This window comes from Phallusia mammillata, chromosome 5, assembly GCF_965637545.1.
Source record: "Phallusia mammillata chromosome 5, kaPhaMamm4.hap1.1, whole genome shotgun sequence".
NCBI lineage: Eukaryota > Metazoa > Chordata > Ascidiacea > Phlebobranchia > Ascidiidae > Phallusia > Phallusia mammillata.
In genome coordinates this window covers 22423931-22443196 of record NC_137256.1, presented here as the reverse complement: position 1 = coordinate 22443196, position 19266 = coordinate 22423931, and the positions used below count along the sequence as shown (strand labels likewise).

At 38.8% G+C, this 19266-nt stretch overlaps 1 protein-coding gene across 5 annotated transcripts; it reads left to right on the top strand.

Moving 5' to 3' along the window:
• Positions 1–252: 252 nt before the first annotated feature.
• On the top strand, positions 253–17641 carry LOC145230686 (organic cation/carnitine transporter 2-like). 5 transcript variants are annotated; one of them, XM_080096189.1, is made up of 15 exons: positions 2873–3314; positions 3508–3724; positions 4026–4192; positions 4271–4437; positions 6361–6572; positions 7062–7232; positions 8273–8376; positions 8645–8799; positions 8873–9041; positions 9319–9454; positions 9542–9660; positions 10204–10418; positions 11212–11394; positions 11680–11821; positions 12090–17641. In XM_080096189.1, exons 4-15 carry the CDS (start codon positions 4416–4418, stop codon positions 12148–12150), a joined length of 1689 nt encoding a protein of 562 aa, XP_079952315.1. In that variant the 5' UTR covers positions 2873–3314; positions 3508–3724; positions 4026–4192; positions 4271–4415; the 3' UTR covers positions 12151–17641. The 5 variants fall into 5 exon arrangements, 3 of the variants coding, with proteins under 3 accessions (XP_079952315.1, XP_079952314.1, XP_079952313.1); XM_080096188.1 differs by having other exon boundaries at positions 4259–4437; XM_080096187.1 differs by having other exon boundaries at positions 4026–4437.
• Positions 17642–19266: the final 1625 nt, after the last annotated feature.

Sequence of the window (19266 nt, the reverse complement as noted above, 5' to 3'; positions counted from 1 at the left end):
TTGTTGAAGGAATAGTTAAATACAGCGACAAGAGAGAGACATAGCGAAAATACCAGACCTTGAATTCGCGAACGCATGATACGAAATATGCATGGAAGAAAATATAGCCTACAATAACAAAAAGTCAAAACGGCACACAAAATAACACCAAGGGCGCACGACAGGATACATGGAAATCCTGACACAAGATAACGAAAGGAAACAGCGATGGCTTAATCCCTAACTCACAAACATGCTCAAGTAAATACACCACAGACGAAAACGCTCAAGAAAAAGTTATAATTCGCAAGCAGTTGACTATAAATTGAAGTCAAGGTATAACTTTTGATGTCTGCTGACTAAAAACTTGCAGTACGATATAGTTTAGCGTAGTTAACTTTTTCGACAGCTAATTATCTTGAAGCAGAACAAATTTGGCAGAAAAACGTGACAGAAAGATTAAAGCTTTTTTCCCTAATTTGATTTGGTAAGAATGGTGTATGCTATGCTTGAATGAATTGAAACCGACTTTAAGAAATTCATTTGGTACCAGGAACCCAAGTGTCTGGTGTGCCCTGGACTTTCTAACGTACCCATGCAATGTTGTAATCTCTAGATAAGGAGCAGCAACTGCAAAATAATCTATTTACATTTTGCAGACGTTTCAACAATTGCTGTTATCATGAGAGTAAGTGTCAATACCAGGGTTTCTAAACCATTTTGTCTGCAAACATATAACGTATTTGTAAGACTCTGGTGGAAAACCTCTAGTTTAATTTATGTTCTCTAGCCCACATTACACGCAATGAAAAAAGCACCGTTAAACCAGTGATGACGTCACAGAGTAACAAAATGAAAAAATGCAAGGTGCGAGTAACCAAGAGGAAAAAAAACTGCGGTCAATCATTAACTGTTCTAGTTAGCCGTTTTCTACCACGCTCAATTCAAAGCGGTTGAAACGGGAGTATGAATAAATTCTTTACTTAGCGTAATAATTGCATATTTTTGCAAAATGTTTCTTTTAAACTACAAAACTGCGCAATGCACGTAGAATTTCAATACTGCGCATAGACAGCTAGGTTTGGGCACAACGTGCTTATGTATAATGTTTGCATGGTTGTGGTCGTCAATGTATAAAGGAAGTTTTGTTTGGATTGTCAACATTTTTTGTCACAGAAATCCTGTTTCTGGTAGTTTGTTGTTGGTAGTAGCTGAAATGGAAGCTTTATGGTTTTGGGGCACTGAAAAAGATTTGTCGCACCAAGAAAAATGGAAGATACCTGAAGTTACTAAACCGAATGATGTAAAAATCAAAGTGGCTTATTCCGGTAAGTTGACAACAACGTTTGTTGCTCAATATTATTGGCTTTTCAACTGATTCGGACACTGCAGGCGTTTGCGGCAGTGATTTTCACTTCATGAGTGGCGAGATGGGAAAGTTTACCCCCAAACAGGATGGGGTTATTCTCGGTCACGAGTTTTCTGGAGTGGTTGTTGAATTAGGGGAGGCAGCAAAATCGTCATTTAAGGTAGGTAATCTCTCCCAATCAAAGAGAATAAATGTTTGTTTTGTTAAACGTTGAACCCAATGCTTTCACTAGGTCGGCGACAAAGTGTGTGTAAATCCAATGATTTGTTGTGGAAAATGCGATTGGAATGACAAAGGTTTTCCCCATTTCTGTGAGTCGAGCATTATAGCTGGAGTGAAACGCGACGGTGGTTGGGGTCAATATTGTGTGGTTCCTGATGCTATGGTGATAACTATGGACATGTTATTCATGACAAACCAACTGGTTAACCGTTATGAGTGATGTTTTCTTCTTATCTTACTTTAAGTGTTACCTTGTATTTGACGCCCTGCAAATATATCACAATGCCACCGTGTTGGTCGTTGAATTAACTATTACGAAAATTGCAGGTTCACAAGCTTCCAGATTCGATTAGTCTGGAACAGGGAGCATTGGCTGAACCTTACTCATGTGTAATAAGGGGTTGGAACAAATTGGGAGTCCTTCCCAAAACCCATGTGCCCGTTCTTGTACAAGGAGCAGGCATAATTGGCTCGCTGTTTGTCACACTGCTACATCACCATGGTTACAAAAACGTCACTGTGTCGGAACCCAATGACGAAAGAAGAAAGTTATGCTCTGGTATTAGATTCAGTCAATGCATGCCTAAAACCCTATCTATCTAATTATAAGTTCAAATACTTGTATCCAATATAGAAAAGACAGAGTTTGTCAATGACTTGTAGACAATTTTATTTTTCAAACTTGGTGACATTTTTGTAGGAATGGGATTAGGATTTGATGTCGTTCACCCACAAGAGCTGGAATTGAAATTAGCTGGAAAGGATGTGGACAAACATGGATTTCACCTGATTATTGATTGTACGGGAAATCCAAAAGCCTGTCAAAAGGTAATTAAGCTATTTAGGTTTTTTTTTGCTTTGTAGTTCTGAAAAAATGCCGTTGATTGTAGTTCGCTATTGATTGATTTTTTCCGCACTGCGTCGACACAACCATGACCCTTTTGTACCTATACTCTCCTTACAAATGTGGCGTATATTAGCAGCACTGTTTTTTTGCGATAATAGGCGTTGGATTTTGCTCGTCGTGGTGCCACTGTATCATGGTTTGGATGCTGCCCAGCTGGTAAAACAATCCCTGTTGAACCATTTCAAATCTACTGGAAGGAGTTGACCATCGTTGGTTCTTTTACGAATCCATTCTGCTTCGAGGAATCACTGACACTAATGGAAAAACTTGGCGCATCTGGTTACTTGGATTATCAAAAGCTTGGAATAAAGACCTTTGATTTGTCCAATTACAAGGTTGCTCTGGAGAGTCTAAAATCAGGAAAAGCTTCCAAAGCCATGTTTAAATTTCCAGAATGAAAAAAATGTGTTTAAATTTCTTGAGTTGAGTTGGAATGTAAAATAAAATAAAACGATGTTTCCACAAAAACATTGCAAGTTTAGATATGTATTTGTTTTTTGGGGGATCTTGAATAAAAGTAAACGTGTTTGCATTGGTTTTAATATAAGCAAGTTTTTGCAGTGAAAATGAAAACAGAAAAACTCCCAAAATTAAAATCGGATGAGCGCAAATTTCTTGTTTCGATTACTTCATTAAAATTAAAATGTAGGCGAGGTTTATTGTTTCACCAGAATGGTTTGTACATTTTTATAGTCTCTAGAATGCCCTGAATGGCATCATCAGCCCCGCATTTATCAACGGGCTGTATTAATTTGGATTTGATCGAGTTGACTCAAAGAGAAAGCCGCTGGCCACTGCAACTACTTGGCAAACGCGCCGGAACGGGAAGCAAGCAAGGTAAACATGTAAAACTGTAATATGGTTTTGACATAAAATAGCTCAAATAAGTATTTTGCAGACAGTATTTTATATAAAACATGTAACAAATTTGCTGTCAACATGTTATCTTATATTACAATTTTCGAGTGTCAAATATTGTTTAACTTTATCTGTTTCAGTTTTATTTTGTAGTCTTTTGTTTTAAATCCAGAATTAACTGCGCAATTTGGACTGATTGCTGAATACTCACTGTTGAAGGAATATGAAGTTGATCGAATGTTTCCTCTGCTGCAACAAGATTGCCAAAATCCAAAGTCAAGGAATAACATGCTTTAAGGTCTGTTGGGGAATATGAAACAAAATGCAATAAACCAAGGCAATCTTGACAATTTGCACAAGCACTGCAGAACTTATTAAAGAATACACAGGTAAGTTATAAACGCAATTTAAATTGCTATAGCAACTCCTCTAAAAAAGTGTTACTTGTACAACATTCAACCTTATGAAAAATACTCTTTTGTGTTTGCTATGTGAAAGCCCACCTACTCCTCAAACTTTTTGAAATTATACGGGATACGCACTTGTTAATATATCTAAGTTTTTGGATGAAATCTTATTGCTAGATATTGTAAATAAACATCTGTACACACTGGAGTAAACAGATTGAAAGATCTACTTGTCTTAAATTGTTGAATCTTTATTTGTTTAAAAAATGACCATTTTGTACAGATTTTCGATGGTTTTGGAACTGACAAAGTGAATCTATTTATTGTATTTCAAATCTCAATGTCTTTTCCTGATTATGGATGTTACCTTTGAGTAAGATGGTAAAAAGTGGTATGCTTTGTCTTTCGGGCAACCTGAAATTACAACACTGTAGGGAAGTCATTTGTGAGGTTTGCTGCATTTTCTGTGTAACTGTATCACAAAGTGGGTGTCAACATTTTAAACACTTAAATCAGCATGTGCCACAGGGAAAGATGTGTTGAAGTGCCATTTAACAACATTTGCAACCTTTTCTGTTCTTGAAACAAGAAAATCAATGTCAGTACCATTCCCACCATTGCAGATGAATAAGATTAACTGCATATTCCATTCATTCTCAATTTTGGCTGCAACATGGCTGAGTTACAAATAATATGTAAGTATTGGACTTAAAATAAGCTATAGTAATTACCAGGTAAGTAAAAAAAATACAATTGGGACTTGGATATCATATCAGTTGCTGAACAGGATTGAAGCTGGCCAGAAAACCTGACCTGATGGGCTTAACAGGCAATAATACATGAACAAAGAGTGATGGTCTGTTTTAGAAAGTCTGTGTGTACTCGAAGTTTTTTTTTGTCTGTAAAAAATGCATTTTCATTCTCCGGTTCTGGCACATTCAAAAGAAATGTGTAATAAACGTATGTGTAGCGTCTCACTCATGCTTTTCGGGATTAAACCAGATTTATTATGTTGCTGTCCAATACGCAGCACACGCTAGGTAGAATAACAATGCACACAACGGTTCATGCAACAGACGACACAAGATGGTAACCGGCACGTTATAAAACACTACAGTATGTACATAAGTACATTGGCAAAAATGGTTATGGATGATTTTGTAGTGGGCCGTGTCGTAATTTGAACACATTTCGTCACGGTCCATTACAAATAAAATTGTTACATCATTTTCACACCTACGTGTGGAAGATCGATTTTATCATTCCATCTGGTATTTTATTGATACCTTTGCGACACTTCCTAAACGGCTTCTTTATTTAATGGTTCACAACAACTGATGACGTCACCAACACTATGTTGTCTTGATTGCGGAAAGGGTTTCTTTTACCCTCCGCTCAATCAGGCTCTTTGGTTTCGAAACAATGTCATTTCTAACCGAAATATGCCATTCTTTAGATCTTCTCTGAAAATATATTGTCGACACTACTTCATGTGACCTTCGGTTGCTCTTTATTGGTAACTTTGCGAAAGTAGGTAGTTAAATAAAAGACAATTCAAACGGTTTTACCTGCTGTAAGTGCAATAAAAATTAACCACATTTTACATTGTTGGCGGGTTTTGTGTTTGTTCTGCTTGGTATGTTTTGTTCGAGCCTACTGTTCTTTAACTCGCAAAGACGTAAAACGTCTCTTTGAACTACTTTATTGCGTTTCTCGAAGGTTCTCGATTTAAGGTCGACCCAAATGCCCACAACAGTCTGTAAAACCTCTACTAACAAAGTTAACGCTTTGTTGAATGTGGTTGTTAGGTTAATCAGCTTTGATCAATGGACCTTACAGGCTTTATAACATTTTAACTTGCCGATGTTGTGATTTACAAACTGAAGTGGTCGTAGCTCTGCTGCTGGACGTACTTCAAGCCCTTTGTTACCCAAGTGGCTCATTTTATTGTCGGTTAAAATGAGAACTACAAGAGTCCGGCCAGTTGGTTCTGTCAAGCTTTTTATCTTAAATTGGTTTTACCGTGTTCAGCAGAAAGATGAATATATTTTTTCCGAATTTTATTTGGTAGAAACGATAAGCCGATTATCTGAAATGACTTTTAGAAATTTATTTGGTACCAGGAAACCAAACGGATGTTGTGTATTTTTTTCCGTTTACATCATTTACATTCAATGTTTTCGTACATAATGTACTCTCAACTAGCCTAAGCATTTTTTGACAAAAGAGTAAGCGTGTTGGTCAATCTTTTACTCAACATGCAATTTTACATCGGCTTTTCGGCCACACACATGTTTCTATACTACGTGCAAGCAATTTGTTGGCTCGATGTAAACAACATAATGTTGTAGACGTGTTTTTGACAAAGTATCTACCTACAAGAGAGCGGGGCAATACGAAGTAGGCCTTTTTTGGCGACCTACTAATGCCACGGTGTCTAAATCTGTTTTAGTTTAAGTGGATGTCTTGGGTAGCCTACTATTCCTGTTTGTGATAACTTTCAGTTTTGGCGGCATTTCGAAAGTTGAGAGTAAAAAGATGGACAATATGTGTTTATAGTATACTATATGAAACTGATCATTTATTGTTAGGATGCTCCATTATTTTATCCTTTTTAGGTGTTGAACATACAAAATTGGACAGCAAAATATACACTATGACTTATGAAGATGTTCTTCAGCAAGTTGGTACTTTTGGCGTTTACCAGAAGAGAATTTGTTTGCTTTTGTTCGGCATTGGCTTCAGTTGTGGCCTGAGCACTCTAACTATGATCTTTACTTTGTATTCACCCGACCATCATTGCAGGGTGTCTGGATTGAACCAAAGTCAGGTACAATCTAACCCCAAATGAAGGTTTCTCAATGGCTTTGTTTGCCAAGCTGTTGTGCAAAGTTGTCCACGACTAGAAACTTGTCGAAATGAGCTGTATATACGGGTAGAGCTACTAACACTGAGCTTGGGCTGACCCCCGGCCTAAGAACTTCTGGTAGGTGGCGCAAAAGAGCATAGGCGTTTATGGTGCTGACTCAGCAATTATTCTTACCATAAACCCAAATTGCTGTAACAGCACCATAAACGCCTATGCTCTGTTGCGCCACCTACCAGAAGTTCTTAGGCCGGGGGCCAGCCCAAGCTCAGTGTTAGTAGCTCTACCGTATATACGTATGTACATAATTTCCATGTAACCAAACTTATTGGCCTTATTGAAACTAGAATTAACCCTTGAAGAAAAACGCCATATTTACAGCCTTTTCTTAAAGGGATCATAATGCTTCACACTGTGAAGTTCACAGAATATGACAAGTTTTTGTTTGTAAAGGAATTTAATCCGGCGATCAACGTAAATATCACAGCCGAAGAGCGATGCAAAGAACTGGTGGTAAAATCTTGGAACGATTCCACAACAATACAAACTGTTCAATTTACTAACAAGTCGTGTTCGGATGGTTGGATGTTTGACGAACCTGAGGTCTTAACCGTCATGACAGAGGTTAGAGAAATGAGAACTTTATACATTCAGAGAATTGTAATGCAATAGACTTGTCCAATTTGTGTGATTTCTGACGGACTACACATATGGGTTAAATCAAACTAATTCTTTCTCGCAAACTGTTGTTTAAATATGTAATGGATGTGCTACATTAGCTTATACTTGAGATATACCTCTTTAAAGCAGTGGTTCCCAACCGCCGGTCCGCGGACCGGTGCCGGTCTGCGTAAATATTTTGCCGGTCCGCAAATTATCTTACTTTATGCCAAGCTACTTTTTAAAATGGAGTGATAAGTAGGCCTATTGCAAAGTTGTTGGTACCTGCGAAACTCATTTTACGCTTGGCTGTAAAATTGGGGTAGCTCATAAAATTGTTTAATAAAGCTTTTGTGACGTTTATGATTGTGTGTCATAAACTGTGTCTAGCATTAATTTTTTTTTTGGAAAAACAAAGTTATTCTTCGCTTTTGAGATGAGATTCATACTGGCAGCAAAACAACAGCAAACATCCCACTACCATTGATTTTGTATGTAAATAGATTGGCGTTTTCGTGTTTATGTTGAGTTGATTGCAATTTGGTTATTTTTTTCGTCCTTTATACATAGGCTAAAACTATATCTTGCATTATGTTGCGCAACTTTGGTGAACAAAAAGCTTACAAATATCTGTTGCATTTACTACGATCTTTTGTTGCCGGTCCGTGGATTTTTTTTACAATTTTACCAGTCCCGCGGTGTAGAAAGGTTGGGAACCACTTGCTTTGAAGAATAGCGTTTTTTAAAAAACGGCTAACACTTTTTTCACACTTAAATCACTATGAAATATCTCATTAATATGCTGTTTAACTGTTGCAAAAGACATACAGTTAGGTCCCATCGCATAATTTCAGCCCATAGTTTGGGTACAGATTGTGGGAGCTTTTGCGACAAAAATTCGCCGAACTTATTTCTGTCATCAATGAGGCAAAACCACTTCCCATTTTAGAGTTGTCCCGACGACTTTCAACAAAAGCTCAGTAAATATTTTTCACTTTTTATAGTTCAACTTGGTGTGCTCCGACGCTTGGAGAAAGCCGCTTGCTATCTCCATGTTTATGTTGGGCGAGATGGTTGGATGTTACGTTGGAGGACCACTATCTGATAGGTTACAACTTGGATTCAGTTATTCGATGTTTTAACAGAATGAAAATAACTCAACTACAATCAAAGGAACACTAGATTCAGCCTCAAAAAGTGGCTTACTTTACAATAATGATGACAAAAACTGAAACGTCTGAAATAGAATGTTTTTGTTTGAACAACGGGTTTGTTTCATAATTTCTGTAACGATCTTAAGTCGTTTGAAATTTAGACATCAACCTAAAATAATTACATGTTACTTTTCACAACCTTGTGCTGTGCTTTACATCTAGATTTGGAAGGCGGCCTCTTCAACTGACATCCCTGCTTCTGCAGTTTTTGTTCCTGTTTGCAACAGGCTTTCCCGCTACTATGACATCATACATTGTGTTGATGGCATTTATGGGGCTTTTCCTTTACGCAAGTTACTGCACTGCATTCGTTCTTGGTGTGTACTTACATCTCAACATTTTTGATCTTAGTTTTTGATGGCGCATTGTGGTGTTATATTCTTCCTACAGGAAACGAGCTTGTCGGTAAAAAACACAGGAATAAGGTTTCGTTCAGTTTATATGGAGGCTACAGTTTCGCTGCCGCTACTGTGCCGATTCTTGGTTGGATTTTCAATGACTGGCGGTGGCTTATGAGATGTTCCGGACTTATAGGGCTACTTTACATCCCACTATACTGGTGAGACGTTAGCAGCTAAAACTTACATTACCGTATTCTTTGCTATTTCTTTTCTCAAACTGTTGGGCTTTTAACAGTGGTCATTGAGTCCTTATAACAGACCACTCAAATAACTGACCACACAGAAAACAAGTTTGAAAAACAGTATCAACTTTGCTTTCAACTTTTTCTGTTGTGAAACAAATTGTCTGTTGTTAAAGTGTGGACCTAATCTATTATGGATGTGGTAAAATATATCGTGTCCGCATACTCATAACCTGTTGATCTGGAAATATAGGTTTGTACCAGAGTCTCCCTTTTGGTATTTCTCATCCGGTCAAGGTGAGAAAGCCGCAACTGTACTTGCTACGATTGCAAAAGTCAACGGAAAACCTCATCCTGGTCAAAACACCACGGCCCTGTTTAGGTCCAATGTGAGTGCTAACGAACATGTTGGTATTCAAACCTTAATTGCAAAGAAACCGATTTTGGAATTTCCTTTTTGTGATTTGCTTGCGCAGGAAGAATCAAAACTGGTTGATGGTGAAGTGAAAATGGAACCGTCTGCAAGATTCCAGTTGCTTCAAATAGTTACAGTCCCGACAATTCGTCTCAGAACTCTTGTCGTTAGTTTATCTTGGTAGGTTTCAGTGGAAAGTCACAATGGTCGTTTTGCGGAGAAGGGCTAGTTTGGTTAAGTAAACGCCGACGTGTGCTCAATGGTGTACACAGTGTTTTTTTAAGGTGTTTTTCAAATTTCTCCAGCGGTTTTCCAAATAAGCAAATATGGCTATTTTTTGGTATTTAAATGAAACACTTGCGGTCTCTTAAAACTACTTAGCGGTCACCCAAACCAAACCTTAAAAAAAAACCTGGGTGTACACATAAAATGCAAATTCTAAACCAGGGTGTACACATAAAATGCAAAACACCTTGAATGCACATTCCAACTGTTTTTGTGCTTTTTGCTTAGTCTTAAAACCTATTTATCAAAATTATTGGCTTCCAACCTTTTGCCAATTTTGTGCTTAATTGCCCAATTTTTACAATGATTATAAATAACGTTATTCAACCAGTAAAGTATCCTTCATGTCATTCAACACAGCGTAAAAACGACTTTAAAGCATACTTCAACAGTGAATTTCTTTGTTCTCCCTATTCTTAACTATGCCTACTTTGACAGGTTGGTGACAAATATGGTATACTATGGTCTTGCATTGAACATCAGCGCTTTCAGTGGCGATCGGTTTATAAATGCCGCCATATCTGGACTTCTGGAATATCCAGGAATCATTATGGGGTCACTGATTATCCAGTGGATTGGAAGACCTGTGTCTTTGTCTCTTCTCATGGGAGCAGGGGGAATGTGTCTTGCTGTAGCTCCCTTTGCTCAATCAGGTGAAACATTTAGTCGTTGTCATTAAGATCTTTAGGGACTTCTTTTGAAACTTTGACACAGTTTATGGTGTGAGGGTTTTTACAATTGAGGACTAGTTATTTTGAGCAAAATGCTTAGATCAGTGGTCTTCAACCTGTGGGTCGCGACCCCAAGTGTGTGGGTCGCCTAAACTTTTTTTTTTGGGGGGGGGGGTCGCTATTGATTTCAATTTATTGGCGTTTAAATTTATTACCAAAAAAATGATACGTTTTTGTTCTAGTTCGCAACCTTTGCTCATGTTCTGCAGTATAACTTGGTAGCTCTAGTCACAATCTAATTGTAATGCAGTAATCCATATGAAACACAAGTCTTCTAACCCATTGTTACGCCATAGAGCCCCATTAATGACATATTGTGTCCAAAATAATACAGCGGGTATAGGGAAATATACATGAATTTACTGATTTCTGCTGGTGAGCTTTAAAGCGAATTAGACTGGTCAAATTAAATAAAACGTTTGGGTTCTAACATTTGAGCGTAATAACGCACGCTGAATGTTAATAGTTAAAGTATACTGGAAAATTTAGCGGTCATATTTACATAAAAATAGTTTCAGTTTCAGTTTCTGCATTACTACAAACATTTTTCTCCCTATCGGAAAAAATGGGGTCGCATGTAAATGCTGATTTAATTTTCAAATTGGGGTCGCCTTTAAAAAGGTTGAAGACCACTGGCTTAGATAATGCTTTGTTCCTTAAAAAAGTGTTTTTATATTCTTTGCAAATTATAAACGAAACCGAACATACTTTTCAGTGAGCTCTGCTTTTACGGTGTCGTTAGTGATTATCGGAAAAACTTTCATCATCGGAGCATTTTATATCAACTTCAGCATCACTGGAGAAATGTCACCAACACTTCTGCGAAACGCTTCCATCGGTGTAACATCAGCCACAGGAAAGATCGGAAGCTTTGTAGCCCCTTACCTTATGTTTCTGGGTACGTTTGTGTCCAGCCTGATAGCTGTTAGTCATTTGTAGGTTACGTTGTACTCAGGGTATGCGAAAAATGTTTGTTTAATTTTGACGTTTCCTATTTGTATGATTCTTTCTTAATGAGAGACTTATGATGCTGAAAAAGTAAGACTTTTTTTCGAAGGGACTTTAAACTGACTGATTTCGTTTTAATTATTGGTATAACACTCAAGTGATTGTGCTGCTCAAACAGACAAACTGATATTGTTTTGAGTCATGAAATGATGTCTCAATTTGTTCATTGGAATAGGTGAAACGACCAACCGTTATCTACCGTTTCTTATCATGGGTGGCCTGGCATGTATTTCATCTCTTTTGACAATTTTGTTTTTGCCTGAAACAAAGGGTAAGGTTTTACCCGACTCACCCGCGGACGCTGAACTCCTTAAACCGTGAGTAACTCAACCGCCTCTCTTGCATAAAAAACATTCCCTTGTATCTGTGTTGATAAAAAATCCGGACTTGATTTTTTTTTATGATTTTTGATTACGATGCATTGTGTGCATCAGCCGTATTTGTTGATTGCAATTTACAGGGTGGTAAACAGCAAAACACTAATTTATTAGAATATATCGCCTTGACTCTTACATATTATTAGAAATTTTATGTTGGTACATTGTGTGCCTAAACACATTTGTTGCAATTACTTTATTTTTGTAGGGTGATTAAGAACTGTTGTGGAAAACGGAAAACCGACTTTGGTTCGACAGACAACTTGTAGTTGCTTTGTTTTGATTTGTAGCTACGTGGATACGTGGACTACCTCTGGTATTGTATATAACGCACATGAATTGTGAACGTCATCCTGTATTACTGTGGCGCCCAATTTAATGGTTGCCAAAAGCCCTCGAACACTGCACTAACGGCTAGTCACGAAAAACCCTAGTTTAGACGCGTTCGAGCACTGCTGTCTTTATTTAAAAACACTATATAAAATTCTACAATATTGGCAAAGTCACTGCGCTGCACAAAAACGAACACAAGTTAACAGTACGACAGCTGGGGAAGAACTTTTTGCAACAACACGTGGCCCGCAAAAGGACTGCAAAACACTCGAAAAAGGGATCGCGACAAAACTAGTAAAAGAAACAAGGAAACTCACAAGTCACGTGGTCGAAACGCACCGGTCAATTATCATCGCCCTAGCGGCTTACTTTAGAATGTAACACCTGGGATTGTAGCCGGAATGCTGCGAAAGGCAACGGCAGGGGAGGAGTTAAAGCAAGGTGCAGTGAACACAAGGTGTGCCGTGGGTTAAATTCCCGTATAATTGAAAACAATGCACAGGAAAGCAATCGAACAGTTAAAAGATAAACGTGAACGTAACAAAAAGATGTGAATGCGATTAAGTGAAAAACATGAAAAAGACATCGTGAAATTAAGGTAATAACTTCCGTTTCAGGAAAATAAGCACATACACATAAAACAAACTTAATAAACCGACAAAACAAGACAGTACACTAGTGGTGGCTAACGAGAAACAAGGTGAAACATAACGCAAAAATTACGGTAACACACCCCCCACCCTATATCGTTGCACTCCTGTGCAACCCGTTACAGATCTGCAAAGTACTTCGGCCGCCGCCGATTTTCCCTGAGACGGTTAGCGATACAGTCAAAGTTTCTACCTTCGAAAGGGAGATTTACGCCATCTCGTGGCTGCCGCTGTAATGTTGGGGCCTCGTCTTGGGTCGCAACATTTATATATCGGGTACACCGTGTACTGTCAGCCACCGACAGAGGTAAAGGTTCCAGGATATCAATTTCCAAGCGTTCCATCGGCTTTAGTTCGCCTGAAGGCGCCCTGGGCCGAGCATTGAACTTCTTAATTCTTTCACATTTTGTACAGCTCCGAACGTAGGCTTCAACTTCCACAGGCCACCCTGGCCAACAGTGCCGATCGCCAACTTTGGAACGCGTTTTGGCCACTCCAAGGTGTCCACCGCCGTGAGGTGGGTTATGTAGAGCCGAAATCGCATCATGTCGCATCTTTTGTGGGGTAATGAGCCGGTCTACACGAACGCCCGGTTGGTGTGGAGAGTCTCCGTGTTTTGAACGTTCCTGACCACTCCACTGAACGTTCCTCACCACTCTGGTTCTACTGAAATCTTGTGGTGCGTCCCTGGAATGTATAGACGGCTGCTGCCTACGTGTATTCGCTTTGCAATTTCTCGCCAAATGTCCTTCAGCGTTACAAATAAAACATTTTCGCACTAACTTACTCGCTGGACGAAAGGCCGGACGGTGCCTGTCATATGCCGTCAGACGATGATCTTGATAGCATATCCTTGCAACTTCTGCCCGTACCTCGTTAAGTTAACATCGAAGCATACAGACGGACTGCTGTAAGTGTTCGCCCATCTTGGACAGCATCTCCTTTACTTCTTGCCTTTCCGTTGGGCCTTGAAGCGTCGTCATTGGAAGGATATGGGGTCGGGCGTCCATATCGGCAACTCTGCTGGCTGCGGTGCAAAAGTCGCGTTGAACAATTTCACGCCCTAAAGAGGCCGCAAGCTGGCGGTCACGAAGGCCGCGCAACAAAGCCAAAAACAAGACCTCATTTTTAATCGCAGCTTCCACCTCGGCGGGATACGCGCGCTCACCAAGTGACTGCAAGGCATAAACGAACGCACGCCCTCCTTCCTGAGGCCCTTGTGCACGATCTAGGAGTTCATTACGCAATGTTGCTAAATTCGCATGGCTGTTTCCCCGGGCTTTTGCCTTTGTCACAAGTTCTTCAAAAGATAATTGGTACACGTCGCCTGTTCCTTTGCTAAGGTCCCACAAATAGTCTTTATCGACGTGGGTTAAGAACAAATGGCGTTTGACGTCGTCTGTAGCCTTGACACTTGCGCAATACGAGTTAAAAAGCATTAAAAAAGTATTAAAATTGTCACCGCATTTAAAATACGGAGGCGACATACTCAAATTAAAAGACATAATAAAACCAACAAAAACCAGACCCCTTCCCCTGTGCTATGAACGCGCCTGCGTGACTGCAAGTTCCTGGCGTGCTCGCCAATTTGTGTGGCGCCCAATTTAATGGTTGCCAAAAGCCCTCGAACACTGCACTAACGGCTAGTCACGAAAAACCCTAGTTTAGACGCGTTCGAGCACTGCTGTCTTTATTTAAAAACACTATATAAAATTCTACAATATTGGCAAAGTCACTGCGCTGCACAAAAACGAACACAAGTTAACAGTACGACAGCTGGGGAAGAACTTTTTGCAACAACACGTGGCCCGCAAAAGGACTGCAAAACACTCGAAAAAGGGATCGCGACAAAACTAGTAAAAGAAACAAGGAAACTCACAAGTCACGTGGTCGAAACGCACCGGTCAATTATCATCGCCCTAGCGGCTTACTTTAGAATGTAACACCTGGGATTGTAGCCGGAATGCTGCGAAAGGCAACGGCAGGGGAGGAGTTAAAGCAAGGTGCAGTGAACACAAGGTGTGCCGTGGGTTAAATTCCCGTATAATTGAAAACAATGCACAGGAAAGCAATCGAACAGTTAAAAGATAAACGTGAACGTAACAAAAAGATGTGAATGCGATTAAGTGAAAAACATGAAAAAGACATCGTGAAATTAAGGTAATAACTTCCGTTTCAGGAAAATAAGCACATACACATAAAACAAACTTAATAAACCGACAAAACAAGACAGTACACTAGTGGTGGCTAACGAGAAACAAGGTGAAACATAACGCAAAAATTACGGTAACATTACAAATGAGTAAAATCATCACCCATCAAAACAATAATTAAAAGATATCACAAACATAGGCAATGTTGTCACTGTTTTACCCAAAAATTTGATACTTCAATTACACTAATATATTGGCAGTGTGTTTCTTCTTCTTAATACTAATAGGCCTACCATCTATGAAATGTTGTTCTAGTTAGATTTTTAACAATAGATTGTTGTGTTGGTAATGTGGGGCGATCCTAAAAATGAAACATACTCAGCTCAGACACCCGCTAAAACGGTTTTACAATTGCATCACGGCGTTGTTTTATCTCTGTCACTTTTGTTTGCAGTTCTTCAGCAAACCAAAGCTTATCCTAGCTGTAGGAAGCGAGTTGACCAATTGTGTCTATCTGTTATGTGACACAAACCGAAACTGCTGGGTAAACCCTTCGATGATTTTTAAAATGAACTAAATACCTGTTCAAACGTTTTAGTGAGCTAGTTTACAACAGGTTTGTTGATAACATGTTGGTATATTTAAACATGAATGTCCGGAACAGGCTCAAATGGCTGATGACACATTTAGAGTATGGTTCAACTCGAATAACAAATAATTTAACCTCTAGCACAGTTGTTCTTAACCTTTTTTCCTTGCTGCACCCCTTTCAAATCACCACCCAATTTTCGCACCCCCTTCTGTAATATAGCTTTAATAACAAAACCATTGTAATTTAACTTTTATACAAGCATCCCCGCACCCCCTAGTAACAGTTTCTTGCACCCCAAAAATCACTTGGTCCGTGGATATTATATGACTCATTGGCGTTTGGCGCGCTGAAGCATTCTCCTCCATCTTGTAAAGCAATTACATCAAAACCCAACCCGTAAGCAACCTGGGTGCATTTTGCAAAGGCATTTTTTCGATCTTGGTACCACCCTGTCAATAAAGGGTCAGTTCCATCCAGCCTCATATCGATTGCACGTTGCATATTATCTTTCCAACAACAAAGGTCATCGAAGGTAACTGCGAATAAGTTAAGAACATTTTTACTGTTCCTTACTATATTGTGTTAATACCGTAAAGCTACAGTATGAGTTGAGTTTATTTCGCCGGGCAAACTCGTAGCAGCACAATTGCGCTAAAATATTCACCGAGCCGGAAATACCTGCGCAACGTTCAGAAGTTAAAAAGCGCGACAAAGTTGAGGGTACAATTGGTGGAGAAATGGTAGACGCGCTGCAGCTACACCGTTACTACAAGCGTTTCGCAGCTTAACATGAAACCTATCTTAGATCAACAACACAAGTTAGTTTATATGAACAGCGTTAACTTACCCGTTGCAATTGAACGTAGTTTGTAAACTTGATTAGCATTCAACTCTCCAGTACCATTTGTTCCACAATTTTGGGATTCTTTTGGGCTTTTGGAATTTTGGGTTCAATCAGGGTTCAATCAAATTATTCAATGCTCAGGACTTGGCGTCCCCTCGCTTTGATGGACACAAGGTTCTTTCTTCTGATCGCATCCCTCTCTGACCTGTCAGGTCAGGCTTATACCTGCTACTGGTACCACGTAGCCCAGTACAACCTGTCGCGGGTCGAGTGGCTGTCGACTAAACCGGCTCCCCACTCGAGGCAACTGCTGCCTTGAAGTCACGCATTGGTTTGTGAAAGGCTAGGGGAAACAACCCTGATTCGAAATCTCTGGAATGTCTCTGAGCATGTGTCCAGGTAGACGCTCGAAAAAAAAATGATGAACAATCATGGTTAAGATTTGGATATCTCGAAAAACATGAATTTTCATGTTACGCTTGCCACGTTCGATTTGACTGTGTTCAGATGCTTCAAAAATGTTGTGTTGTAAAGATACTTTGTTTTAACTATTCCTTGAATTTCATTGATAATGAAAATTACTGCTTCAAAATTACGAATTTGTGAATTGTCTACTTTTTTGGTTTAATTTGATTTTTGGGCAAAAGTGTCGCCATGCTACTTTTAAACTTTCTTTTTTCGAATTCATCAAATGTGTGTATCTAATGAGAATCAAAAACGCTAAAGCCTTTCCGTAGCGATTTAGACACTTTGCCCACACTATAATTTTGGATTGTGTGGAAAAAATATATTTTCTTCTATTTACCGCCTCGAGTGAAACCGAGGATTAAACAAAAAGTTTTATTGGCCCTGGAATGCAAACTTTTTACAGTTTTGTAGTTTTTGTACAAGTTCTATAAACCTAATAACGCTCTACTAGCAAATGTATTATTTGTAGTCCTATTCAGTTCGCTTTAATTTCGATAAAGACCCTGAAATCTCAAGTCATATCTAAAGCGTTTCACATGTAATTGACATGTATGATGTTGGTGCACAAAATGTTGAAACGCTTTAATTGTATTTAACACATAACATGAATGGTCGATTGTACACTAAATTATTGATTGTTATATCTATTCGACAGAGGGTAAAAACGAACGCGTTAAACTCCTTTGTCAATTGCCATATTAAAGTCCACATACAATCGTGTTTGAATGATTTTTCTGATAGTGAGAGGGTACGAATTTGCCTATGGGGAAATTTTAAGGTTTTTTTTCAAATTACTTAATTTATTATTTCATCACTTGTAACAAACACGTGTAGATACACCAGAGGCAAAGAGATGGGCCTTCGAAACTTGCTCGAATATGCTAATATCTTTAAGCATTCTGGTATATTAAAGAAAATTGTGTTGAGTAGTATACAGTGCTTAACAACAGAAAATACAAACGCATCACACAGCTTTAAACAAAAGTTTTTTTTACATTGTGATCAAGTTTCATTAAATTAAATCAACTGAAGCCAACAGTCGTGTTCTTCGGGAGTAGCAAAAATTTAAATTTAACTGTGATCAAACTGCTTTTTCTCAACTACGCGCATTCGGTAGACCTGTAATGACCACGTACCACCCTTTCCATGTTCCTCGCATTGGTTATTTGGCCCGTAAATGTTGTAAGTTTCATTTGCGTTTGCCGAACTGAAGCACTCTCCGCCATCTTGCAAAGCGATGACGTCATAACCTAATTCGTAAGCAACCTGGACGCATTTTGCAATAGCATCTTTCCTACTTCCGTAGAAATCCATCAACAAAGGGTGAGTTCCATCCAATAACGGGATTGCACGGTCCGGAGTGTCACGCCAGCACCCAAGATCGTCCAGGTTTACTAGTTTTAAAATGTTTAATAAATATTTTGAAAATGAACTTTAAGCAATATTGACATCATACCAGTTGCGGTTGTTCGTAGTTTGTAAACTTGATTGGCATTCAACCCTCCTCTTCCGTTTTCACTACAATTATGGGATTCCCCGAACATGGAATACCTGTGTATTGCGTCACATGACGTCATACACTTCCCATCGTCCTGGAAACAAAACAAACTGCGTGATAAAAGATGTAAAGTTTTTGCCATGTTTTGTTCATGTTTTGAAGAATATTCGTCAAAGTAGTACTCACTTGCAGTGCAAATACTTCATACGAACTGTAAGCAGCTTCTCTCGCACACTTTACTATGGCCAGCTCTCGAGTTTTGTAATCGCCATCCAAAACATTTAATATGTTTCTGGCTTCAGCAATCGCTGGCAAACTTTCCACATCTTTCCAACAACCAAGATTTTCGTACTTTGCTGAAAAACAGTTATTGGAAATAGACTTGTTAAGTTGATACAGACTGTCTCAATCTTACCCGTGTAGTAAGTCTGACACGACACAAGCAAAATCTCAAAAAAAAAACAATATCATTAACATAACAACCGCCATTTTGTTGGGTTCGCGTTGTGAACAAAGACCCTAAATTTGTTGGCATTTTATACCACAAGTGCAAATACAAACCACTGTTGCATAACCTGCATGATAATAAAAATGACGCATAATTTTTGTTTCAGTTTTTTTTTTGATGAAAATACGAATATTTGAAATACGAATTTGAAATGGGTTCACCTATGTGACAACGTATTGATAAATAACTAACACTAATCATAATATGGTGCTGTTGTGACCGGCTGATGACATTGTGAATTTATTTGTAACCTTTTAGCTAACTTTTTTTGCCCCACAAACGTCAATGCATTATATTGTTATGTAAGGTTTGGTAAAGCTAGTCAATTGTCTTATATAT